Source organism: Castor canadensis, chromosome 5, assembly GCF_047511655.1.
Source record: "Castor canadensis chromosome 5, mCasCan1.hap1v2, whole genome shotgun sequence".
Taxonomy (NCBI): domain Eukaryota; kingdom Metazoa; phylum Chordata; class Mammalia; order Rodentia; family Castoridae; genus Castor; species Castor canadensis.
The window spans coordinates 170520220-170532372 of NC_133390.1; the positions used below are offsets into that span (position 1 = coordinate 170520220).

The 12153-nt window shown below is 45.1% G+C and overlaps 1 protein-coding gene and 1 non-coding gene across 4 annotated transcripts in view; both read right to left on the reverse strand.

The window, feature by feature from the left end:
• Znfx1 (zinc finger NFX1-type containing 1) overlaps positions 1-12153 on the reverse strand; it is a 28121-nt gene that overhangs the window by 3903 nt on the left and 12065 nt on the right. For all 3 annotated transcript variants that reach the window (XM_074074956.1, XM_020169930.2, XM_020169931.2), the window contains 10 exons: positions 10362-10493; positions 8964-9112; positions 7552-7701; positions 6591-6705; positions 4624-4871; positions 3210-3349; positions 2023-2177; positions 1268-1413; positions 684-794; positions 305-400 (listed from right to left, as the gene is read on the reverse strand). In XM_074074956.1, the coding sequence (XP_073931057.1) occupies positions 305-400; positions 684-794; positions 1268-1413; positions 2023-2177; positions 3210-3349; positions 4624-4871; positions 6591-6705; positions 7552-7701; positions 8964-9112; positions 10362-10493 (1442 nt within the window). The remainder of the gene's footprint in view (positions 1-304; positions 401-683; positions 795-1267; positions 1414-2022; positions 2178-3209; positions 3350-4623; positions 4872-6590; positions 6706-7551; positions 7702-8963; positions 9113-10361; positions 10494-12153) is intronic.
• LOC141423591 (U6 spliceosomal RNA) lies at positions 5229-5335 on the reverse strand. The gene has a single exon (XR_012448436.1). It is a non-coding gene; the product is annotated as a U6 spliceosomal RNA (small nuclear RNA).

Sequence of the window (12153 nt, forward strand, 5' to 3'; positions counted from 1 at the left end):
CTGAGCACTCCACGGTGCTGACTGCTTTACATAGATTTTCTCCTGTGTAGGCAGTGGGATGAGGCAGAAGCCATCATTCTCACTGAACAGAAGACCCTGCCTGACACCCAGACACCTAACTTGCTCCTGGTTATGCAGCTACTAAGTGACAGAGTTGGGATTCAAAAGTCCAGGTCTGAATTCTCAGTTTCTACACTGCTCCTCCTCCCAAGAAGCAGCATTTTTAAAGCTGGGTCTATTCCCTTCTGAAAGCCTTTTCTCATCTTGAGGAAGATAGTCTCCTGGGTTTGGACCCCATACTCACCTTAATCTTCTCATACTTGAGAACAGAGGGGTGATTCTCCAGATCATGATAAATGTGGGGGGTCAAAAGGCGGGCAATTTCAGGGCACATGCGGTGCTGAAACAACACACGTCATTAGAAACATGCACAAAGGACAATTTCCACAAAGGCTATTTTGCTGGCTGAAAATCTAGAGAAGTACCATTTGAAAAGACTGATAGGGAGAAAAACATAATGTAAATAGTCCTCCATCTAACAAGACATACAGGGTGACTGTGACGGAGCATTTCATCACTAAACCAGTTTCATTTTTATGAGCCCTCACGTACTGGCAGTTGGCAAGCTCCCGGGAGCCTTTTCCTGGTGGTTATTTGGTAGTAACAGAGGCCCAGCTTCTTACCTGGTAATTCAGACGGACAAAGGGAACATTTACTTTCACTAGTCGTTCAAAAAGGGACACCTCAAGATTGAAGTTCTTGGCCAGATCATACACGTTGGCACTGGGGCGCAGCTAAGAAGAGAAACACGGTTGAAGATTCTTTACTAAAACATATTTTAACCAGCCATGGATCCAGACTGCAACTATTTTTCAAGTACCTCCCATATGCTATGTACTATTCTAGATGCTGACAGGTTAAGGATTAATAGTGACAAGGACTATGAAGACAAGAACCAAGGACGTGACAGTGTGTGTGTGTGGGGATATCCTTTATCTAGGCCTCTCTGAACAGTGACATCTGAGTTGACTCCAACATGGACAAGGTTATCAGCCATCTAGTCATTTGAAAAGTAGGAGCGGGATGGCAGGGATAAATGAGATGAAATCAAAGAAACAGGGTAAAACCCAATTTTATTGGCCTTTATAAGCCAAAAAGTTAGTAGTAAACTCAAGGACTATTGAAACAGAATGGCCAGGGTCTTCCTATGTAATCTGTCTGTCTCACCGCAGACAGCCAGCCCATCTTCCAGGGGCTCCTACTTTACCTGCTGATGGTCCCCAATCAGAATGAGGTGCTGGCAAGCTTTGCTCAGTGTGGCAATGGTGTGGGCCTCAAGAACTTCAGCAGCCTCTTCCACAATGACAATCCGAGGCTCCACCTTCTGCAGGACCTGGCGGTATTTGGCAGCACCTCGAGTTGGAAGAGGAAAGCAGCTTCTGAGCTGAGACACAGGTCTCACAGGGCTGCCCTCTTTTGCCTCCTCCCTGGTGTTTTTTGTTGTTTATGTTTTTTTGAACTGTGGCCTGTCTAAAGCTACACCGCTTTTTTTTTTTTTTTTTTTTTTTTTTTGTGGGACAGGGGTTTGAACTCAAGAGCTTGCCTCTTTCCTGAATCTGGGTTGGTGACAAGTAAACCCTCAGGGCCGCCTAGGGCTGAAGAGAGAAGGAGCACTGGCTGTTCGGGACTCAGGGCCTTATATCCACACTGGCCATTGCTGGGGTTTCAAGCTCAGCCGCAGAAACTCACCAAGAATTCCCAAAGTGTGAGTTGCTTTCAGTCATTTTCGATGTTACTCCCTTTCACCTACTCCAGAAGCTCTAGGAGCTGGGGATGTAGCTCAGGGGCAGAGCGTTTGCCTAGAAAGTGCCGAGGCCCTGTTCAATCCCCAGCACTACCACCACCAAAAAAAAAAAAAAAAAAAAAAAAAAAGCAGCTCTATTTACCTAGGGACTCTTGACAGGATCTGGGTGCCAGACATGAACTTGGCTGGAACAGGCAAGCTCCCTCACACTTTCTTACCTGTGGTTGTCATTCCTATGACCTGGGCATCTTTTAGGATGTGCAGGTCTTCCTGTAGTCTCAGCTCAGCCATTCTCTCTGCAGATGTGCGGTACTGGCGTTCATAGCTGAGGATCTTCCGGCGAGTGTCAGCCTGGTACATCTGCAGCCACAGCCTGGAGAACAAGGGAAAGGAAGCCATGTGATCTTTGAGAAGGCGGAGGAAGCCCTTTCCAGTGTGCCAGTATGTGAACTCTAGACCCTTGAGAAGAGAGAGAGAGACCCAGATATACAGAAACCAGGAATCCAAAAGGCCCAAGAAAAGATGTATAGGGTAGACAGAAGCTAAAAAAAGGAGCTGGAAAAGATAGATGACGACTCTACTCTATTATAAAACCTCCCAGATACCCTCACCATTCCTCCCCAGAGCAGCAGAAGGCTCTGACCAGTTTGACCCAGGCCTACCCTTCTCACTTCACTGGCCATCTCCCTCCTGGTGCCAGAGCCATGCTGGCTATGCATTTTCTTTCCACTTCTTTTTTCCTGGTACTGCGGTGTGAACTCAGGCTTTGTGCTTGCTAGGCAGGTGCTCTGCGGTTTGAGCCATGCCTCCTGCCCTCTCTCCACTGCCCTCTCTCCAATTCTTAATGCTGCATGCTCCCACCCATCTCAGGGCCTTTGCCTAACTGGTTCCCAAAGCCTCACCTGTTCCCCCTTTCCCACTAGCCTTGATCTTGCCTCTAAAGTCACTTTCTTAGATACCTCAGACAAGCCCTGATTCCAGGTAACAATCTTAGTACACCCTGTTTTTTTTTTTGGCAGGAATGGAGTTTGAACTCAGTTGCAAAGCAGGTGCTCGAGTACTTGATCCATACCCTCAGGCTCTCACTAAGTTGCCGGGGTTGGCCTTGAACCACACAATCCTCTCCTGCCTCCAACTGCTGGGGTTACAGGCAGATATCACTATGCCTGACACTCCCTGCTTTTTTTCTTTCTTAGTATTTATGCCACTTGCAGTTTTTTATTTGTGGACTGTGTGATGAATTTCTTTGCAGACAGACTCTAAGCTCCATGAAGGAAGATCAAGAAGGAGATTCTACGCTATGGCTGCATCCTAGCACTCATTGTTGAAGGTCTTTGGTGTCCCGGGGACATAAAGGGAACTTTCTGGGGAAATGATGTGGGCTGGTTGGGGTTGGGCACAGTACCTGTAAAGCCGCCAGCGAGAATTCAGGTCCAGCTGCCACAGGTCCTGGATCTCACTGGCCTCAGCCTCAGTCATGGTATTCAGTTTGCGAAGCTCAGCCTTCACTCTCTTCTTCATTTTTTTTTTCTGGCTGCGCTGGGTCTATAGACATCAAAACCAGGCAGGGTACCGTCTGAGCACAGGCCAAGCCCAGTTCTAAGCAAGCCCAAAGCAGGGGGCCCACCACATAAGCCAATGGGCTGTCACCACTGGAGCACTGTGGTGTCTCACCCTCCCCCAGCAGCTCCTCCACCGCAGAGTGGCTCAGCAAGAACTCTGGAGCCAGTCTAACTCTTCTCAGGCTGTGGGACTTAGGGCAAGTCACTTAACTTCTATGTGCCTTGGCATCTCCTTTGTAACAGGAGAAGACGGTGTCTCTTCAGAGGGTTGGTAGTCTAATGGAAATGGAAGGAGTGAACAGATGGAAAGCACTTCCAGTAGCCCCAGAACTCGTCCTTGCTTAGCATCTTTTTGACATTTCCAAGGCACATGAGTCAAGAGCAGAGGGGGGTGCACTCAGTGAATGCTGTGCCTAGCAGCTGCTGCTTGGTGCAGAGCTTGGCACAGGCCTGCTAAAATGGTGTTAAAGCCCTCACAGCACCTTTAATAAGTGGGTAAGAGGCACGGTTTTGGAGAAAATGCTTTCCTCTGTCACTGAGTGAGGCCACAAGCCTTTAGGACTGACACATGTCACCACACTAAAAACCCTCCTGTTCCAGTGCCACAAGGCAGAAAGATGTCTAATCCATGCTTCTACAGTTGGGCTCGTGACTTTGCTACAACATACAGTTGAGCTGAAAAGGCGTAAACCCAGTCAGGAGAAAACTCTTATCATCAAACTGCCTGACATTACATCGTCTGCAGGGTTTGCAAAGTGGTATTTTGAGTATCCAGTCTTCTGTCACCATAAGAACACACAGTAAATGCTCAACTAAAAGGAGCAGAGAGCAGGATGGCTCTACATGGAGCCATCTGAGCATTCGCATAGAAACGTCAAATTCCAGCACAAAGGAGGAGTGCCCCATCTAAAGGTGTAAGCCATGCTCACAGACTGTGCTTGGTAAGATAACCCTGAGGGCATGAAGTGTCCTAAAAGTCTGAGAGAAGCACTCAGCTATCTGCTTCCTGTGGCCAGGATCCCTCTGAATAGTTGTGATTCTTACACCTTTAGGATTGAGACCCGTATTATACCAAGGTTAGTTTGCAAAATGGGCACATTAGCTATCTAATTACTAATAATTAGTAATAGCAGTGGGGGAAGAGAGAAGTGGTCAGTACTCTCAGACCTGGCTCAGCAGTCTAACTCAGCCGCCCGGCAGTATAGTAACTGCTGTTTTCTACTATGTTGGGGCTTTTAGGGAAGGAAGTGAGTTTACCTCCCACTCTTCTGTAGCTTGTTCCTGTCCAGCTGTGGTCCCAGGGCCATAGTGCTCTAGCCTCATGGCCAAAAGCATTTTGGCTAACTCCTGGTCTGCCCCATTCTCCTCCTTCTTCCGTCGCCGGGGCCTCACCACCTCTTCCTCCTCAATCACCCGGTCAGCTTGAATCAGGTCAGCCTCCTCTGCAATCTCAATCAGCGAACCCTCTTCCTCCCCTTCTTCTTCTTCTTCCCCTTCTGCATGGGCTAAGAGAGGAAAGCAGGTGGGACATGGATGGAGACTCTTGGAGCCAAGAGATGGAAGAGGACAACTATGACAGCTCAGATATAGGAAGACATTTTCTGCTTTTTCTTTTTTTAATTTTGTTTTGTTTTGTTTTTAGGAAGACATTCTCAAGTTTAAATGGTAGTCTGGGAAGCAAAACTGGGCAGAATGGACAGGGAGGGAGATGGCAAGCTCCTTCTTTTTTAAAAGTCATATGAATATGTTTGCCTTTTTTTTTTTTTGGCGATACTGGAATTTGAACTCGGGGCCTCACACTTGCTAGGTAGGCACTGTACTACTCCACCAGTCCTACGCATGCCCCCTCCCCTTTTTTCTTTTTTAATATGGAACGCTTTGCGAATTTGAGTGTTATCCTTGCACAGAGGCCATGCTAATCTTCTCTATATCGCTCCAGTTTTAGTAGATGTGCTGCCGAAGCGAGCACCCTATGCATGCCCTTGTAAGAAAGGTTTTACTTACGTCAAATACAAAAAGGTGGGGTAAATAAAAATACAATGTAAATATGTAATTTAAAGGAAGATAAAAGTATATGAAATGAACATCCAGGTACCTTCCACCCAATTTAAGTAGAAAACTACTTTTCTTACCTAAATTTCCTATTTCTCACTCCCCACTTAAAAATACAACACAACTTTACCATATAGATGCTATATGCTCTCTAAATGTACATTCTCTGTAACTTGCCTTTTCTATTCAGCATGTTTTTTTGTTTGTTAACTTTTTGAGACAGGGTCTTGCTACATAGCCCAGGATGGCTTTGAACTCAAGACCCTCCCTGCCCCAGTCTCCCCAGTGCTGGGATTATAGAAGTGTACCACAATACCCAGGGCCCGTCCAGCACACTGCGTTTTCCTTCCTTTTCACTGTTGCACAGTATTTCATTATTGTAATTAGTAGTAACTGATCCATACAAGGCACAAACGTTGATGGACATTTGAGTTTCTGTTTTCCTGCTGTGTGCCAATGTGCACATCCACCAATAGTGTACCAGAGTTCCACTATTCTACATTCTTTTCAAGGGACTTTATTGAATTTTAATTTTTGCCACTTTAGTGGATATGTGATAGTATTTCACTGTGAATTTTTTTTTTTTTTTTTTTTTTTTTGGTGGTGCTCAGGTTTGAACCTGTTAGGCAGGTGCTCTACCACTTAAGCTACTCTGCCAGCCCATTGTGTTGGGTATTTTTAAGATACAGTCTCACAAACTCTTTGCCTAGGCTGGCTTCAAACTGCCACCCGCTTGACTTCTGCCTCCTGAGTAGCTAGGATTACAAGCATGAGCACTGGCACCCAGTTCCCCTAGTTTTGGGGCAGGTGCTCTACCACTGAGCTACATCCCAGTATTCCCGTTTTCTAATGATCACTCTTGGTGTCTGCTTGTCCACAGGATTTGTTATCTCACAATTGTGATGTGCCTGTTAAAATCCTATTATCTATCTTCCTATTTAGGGTTGGGTGCACAAAAATAGGGCTACTGGAATGGCTCAAGGTGAAGGCCTCGAGTTCAAGCCCCAATACTGCAAAATAAATAAATAAACATCTTCCTCTTTAGGTATTTGTGTTTTGCTGATTGACTCCCAGCTTTTTGTCTACTGTGGGAATTACTCTTAAGTCTGTCGTTTTGATTGTTACTACATTCCAACCTAAGGTGGGATTTGAGATTGACGTGCACGTCTTACCTGTGTTCTCAGGTCCTGCTGGAGCAACATTTTGAGTGAAAGAACCGACACCCAGACCCAGCCACTCAAGCATCATGGAGTGCTTCCAGGGCTGGAAGTAGACCCATTCACTATCCTGAGGAAGGAAGAATCATCAGCGGTCAGAATTCTATGAGCACTGGAACGAAGGCAGAGTCTCCTCAAATAAATGAAAATAATCCCCCTGGGGCCTGGGGGTGAGCTCAGGTAGGGCTCTTGCCTAGCATGTATGAGGTGCTGGGTTCCATCTCCAGCACTGAAAAAAAATTTCCCTTAAAATCTAGAGGTGGCAAACTGGTGTTCCTTGGGCAACTGCTACATTTAATATGACTTATACACAGAACTAAGAAAAATATTCCTAACTTTCTTGACAAAATCAGGAGCTATGGCAGTGAGCAGCTTTTGTTACTCAGTGACTGTGATGGCTGCCCCGTGCCCCATGCAGCGTGTCCTCTGCTTCTTGACAGGTCTCACCTGTAGCCGCTCCCCAGCCCTTTTTCGTGAAGGCTTTTTTCGAGATAGGGTCTCATGAACTATTTGCCCAGGCTGCTTTTGAACCTCCACCCTCCTGATTCTTAGGATTACAGATGTGAGCCACTGGCACCCAGCAGGGCCTCACTCTTAGTAGGCAAGCGCTCTGCCACTCCAATTCCCATCTTAATGCTATTATTATCCACACTTTACAACAGAAAACACAGGCACATAAAATCAGGTAACTTGCCCAAAGCAAAGCCAGCATTCAAACCCAGCAGGTTGGTTCCAGTGTCTTATTCCTGACCAGTGTACTCAACTGCTTCCCATTGTGAAAGAGAACTTTTCATTGCACTGTAGGCAGTACAGCATCAGCACCAAGCAGCTAACACTCTGGACTGCTGCTATTGATAGAGGCTGCCTCTAAGCACTGAGGCAGACAGGTGAGTGTGGCCTCTGGGAAGAATCCTACCTGCATTGGTCCATTCATTAGGCTTTCCCAGTGCCTGGGGGAGATGTACTTTTCCAGAAACTGTTCCCGGAGGACACCACGCATTGTACATTCCAGGGTCTGGGCCCCTTCATGAAGCTCTTGCTCTGACTCCTTCATTTCTGTCACAATCTGCCAAGAACAGAAGCAAGGAAGTGATGAAGAACTATCACCCTCTCCTAAACTCACCCCTGCTCTGAGAGAAAAAAACAAAGTTAAGAAAGGAAAAGCATGAAAGGAGAATAGGTAGATCAGCCCACAAACCAGTTTCCCAGAGTACATTATTGTGGTTTTGAAGCCAGAGTGTTAGTATCCAAAAGGTGTAAAAAATGCCTACCAATCAGTAAGAAGAGAAAACAGCCATGTTCTGTGGTCCAGGCCTGGCATCCCAGCTACTTGGGAAGCAGTAATATGGAGCATTGCAGTTCGAGGGAAAAATGTTAATGAGACTCCATCTCAACCAATAAAAACAAGGTGTGGTGGCACATGCCTGTTATCCCAGCTATGTAGGAAGAAGCATAAATAGGTTTGTGGTCCAAGCTAGGCTGGCCATAACATAACACCCTATTTGAAAAATAAGGAAGAAAATTTGAAAAATAACTAAAGCAGAAAGGGCTGGGGAGGTGCAACTCAAGTGGTAGAGTGCCTGCCTAGCAAGCACAAGGTCCTGAGTCCAAATCCTAGTATGAGAGGGAGAGGGGAGAAGGGAGAGGGGAGAAGGAAGAGGAGAGAGAGGGGAGAGGGGAGAGAGAACAAACAAGAGAAAAATAGGCCAAAAATACTGTGGCAGAGACTTCAAGCCTCAGTATCTCTTCTCTTTTATCCTTGATAATATGAACTCGAATTTTTGTTTTTCACTTTTTAAAAGACAGGATTTTGCTATGTGACTCAGGCTTGTCCCAAACTCCTGGGCTTAAGCAAGAGGACTGCTGAATGGCAGGCACTACAGCTCCAATGTCATTTCCTGGGTCCATAGGCTATGTGTAGAGGTCCTGTGAACGGTTTGGGTAAGTAGCCTGGAGCCTGGGGCAGGTCTGGGGCAGAGCAGTGTGCCTTTCTCATTCTTTATCTTGGATTATGAAGGCATAGGTCATACCAAGGAATTAGTAATGAAATGCTGGAAGGAACCTGGGTCCTTCAGTTGATGAGCGGCCTCTTATCTACCCCAGGCTGCTCAGCAGAAAGTCAGTGCTATCTCGTCTAGGTCCCCTGAATAGCCTGTCTTTCCGGAGCTGGGACTAACAGTCATGTAGGGCCCGTCTTTCGGGAGCTGGGACTTACACTCATGTGGGCCCGTCTTTCAGGAGCTGGACTTACACTCATGTAGGGCCCATCTGTCTTTCGGAGCTGGACTTACACTCATGTAAGCCCCGTCTTTTGGGAGCTGGACTTACGCTCATGTAGGCCCTTCGGAGGTGCATGGGGAGGCTGCGGCGGAATTCCCGCTTGTTCCTCAGCTCCCTGAGGGTGAACTGCTTTAGGATTTCACTGTTGCTCCTTCCACCCACCCGCACGATGCCGGTCTTCTGACACCTGTAAATGCCTGTGGAGCAAAGTGGAGCATTGCAGGATTGAGAAGAGCTATCCTGGGTACTCTCAGGTGAGAGGTGTATGCTTGGGATCTTGTTTTAACTGGTCCCTTAAGGACCAAACTTGTGCCCGTAGGAAATGTACCCCATCAGCAAGCAAGGAGGCCCCAGAGAATATGTGACAGAGTAGTAAAGAGCAGTGCTTAAGAGCACAGGCTCTGGAATCAGACAATGGAGGGCCCAAATTGTGGCTCTAACACTTACTGCGAATAACCTAGGCAAGTTACTGAACTTGTCTGTAATTTGGGGACAGTAACAACTTTCTTAGATGGTCATAGTCTATCTAGGTAAGTAAAGTCTCTCTTTGTAGATGCTAGCCGAAGGCCCAGCACAAAGCAAGCACTCAGTAAATGTCACCTCTTACAAAGGTTTCATAACTACTTATATGTTCTAGGTATGTGCCAGGTTTCTAGGCACATACTAGGCACACAGCAGTCAAAAATACAGGCTCAATTTTTGACTTGTTCTAGTAGAGAGATCCTCATTAAAAATTTTATTGCAAAAAAATGTTACTGCAATATCAGTAAGTGTAAATACTTTAAGAATCTGACGCTGTAACTGCACAGAAGAGCACCTTACCTTATCTGGGGTTGGGGTAGAGACTTAATATTGAAACTGAGACTCTAAGGACAATGTTTTACCTAGGTGAAAAGAGGGCATAGAAAAGTGGAAAATTACATTCTAAGTAAAAGTAAAACTCCTTAATGCAATTAGTATTCTTGAGGACCTAATATGTGCCAGGACTGTGAACACAGTGAGAAACTTGACCAGCCCTCAGTGGTTATAGAGACACATTTAAAAAGATGACAAAAAAAAAAAAGAAAAAGAAAAATGCACAAAAGGAGACTTAACTTTGGGGACAATGGAAAAAGTTCACCTGTGAGAAGATGAGACCCAAAGAATGAGCTGGAGTCAGTCAGGCTGGATGATGCCAAGTTGGGAAAGAGGAGGAAATGCATTTAGGCAGGGGAAGCACGAACCAAGAGAGAAGCTAGAAGAACGCGAGGAACTGAAGACAACCCGTGCTGTGGGTTAGGAGAAACAAGGTAGAGTCAGAGCAGCAGACTGGACAGATCACATGCAGCTAGACAGGCTGTGACGAGGACTGTGGACTACATTCAAAGGGCAATGGAGAGCCACTGAACTTGCTGACGATTCAACCAGAAATGTCCTGATAGAAAACAATTTTGCTATAGACATTACCTTCTAGAAACTGGTCCAAAGCATGATTAGTGTAACACACAACCAAGATGGGGAACTTCTGGGTGCTAATTTGCCATACAGACTCATTGGTCAGAAGGGCCTGGATAATTTTTAGACCCACGTAGGTTTTGCCTAGAAAATAAGGAAAAAGAAGTTGAAAAATTCAAAACTCAAAAAAAGTCAAAAGAAGAAAGAAATGTTATCATTCGCTGGTAAGTGGATGGAATTGGAGAACATCATTCTGAGTGAGGTTAGCCTGGCCCAAAAGAACAAAAATCGTATGTTCTCCCTCATATGTGGACATTAGATCAAGGGCAAACAGAACAAGGGGATTGGACTATGAGCACATGATAAAAGTGAGAGCACACAAGGAAGGGGTGAGGATAGGTAAGACACCTAAAAAATTAGCTAGCATTTGTTGCCCTTAACTCAGAGAAACTAAAGCAGATACCTTAAAAGCAACTGAGGCCAATAGGAAAAGGGGAACAGGTACTAGAGAAAAGGTCAGATCAAAAAGAATTAACCTAGAAGGTAACACCCAAGCACAGGAAATCAATGTGAGTCAATGCCCTATATAGCTATCCTTATCTCAACCAGCAAAAACCTTTGTCCCTTCCTGTTATTGCTTATACTCTCTCTACAACAAAATTAGAGATAAGGACAAAATAGTTTCTGCTGGGTATTGAGGGGGTGGGGGGGAGAGGGAGGGGGCGGAGTGGGGGCAGGGGGGAGAAATGAACCAAGCCTTGTATGCACATATGAATAATAAAAGAAAAATGAAAAAAAATAAATAAAATAAAAATTTTTTTAACTTAAAAGGTACACAAAATGTATTTAAAAACTTATTAATTGAGCTGAAATACATATTTACATAGAGGACAAACAAATCCAAACAGATTTCAAGTAACTTGTGGGATAGTCCACTGTTCATTTGAAAGTATTCTTCATAGTTGGGTATGATGGCACACACCTGTCATCCCAGCTGCTCAGGAGGTAGAGGCAGGAGGATCATGAGTTTGAGGCCAGCTGGGCAAAGTTAGTGAGACCCTATCTCAAAAACAAAGTACAGAAAACAAAAGGGCTGTGGCTGTGGCTCAAGTGGTCGAGTATCACCAAAAACCCTCCCTGAAACAAAAACTTCCTGCAATTCTAGCACTTGTGAGATTAAGGCAAAAGGATTGTGAGTTTGAGGCCAGCCTGGGTGAGCTACATAGCAAGACCCTGACTCAAAAAACAAAAATAATAAAAATAAAAATATTCTTCTTTCTTCAAGAATTCATTGAAAGACCAAGAAAAAAACAAAACAAAAAACCCTTACTTAGCATGAAGGCTAGATGCAAACTTCTGACATAAACCTCATTGCTGGCTGATGAAGATGGAAGGCACAAGTGTTTGTCGCTCAGTTAAATGATGCAAACAAAAAGCCAGTTTCCCTCAGATACAAAGATGCCTCCATTCAAGTTTCTTACAGTAGGAGCACAGACTTGATGCTTTATGTCAGACCACTTTTTTCCTTTCCCTCTAATTCCCTCTCCTGATAATTCTTGTGTCCTTGTTTTTAGTTTAGGTTTCATTTCTGTTGCAAACAACAGAATGACAGGAACTGTGAAAGACCAAAAAACTGCCATCTTCCTGTTTGAGCTGGACTCTGCTCTGTGGAACATCAGGGTTCCACTCTCAAAATTTAGACTTTCTAAAAGGAGCAATTAATTACTGACAGCAAGTTTGAAAAAAAAGTTCTTTTTTGAAACAGGGTCTCACTATGTTGCCCAGGCTGGCCTTGAACTCCTAG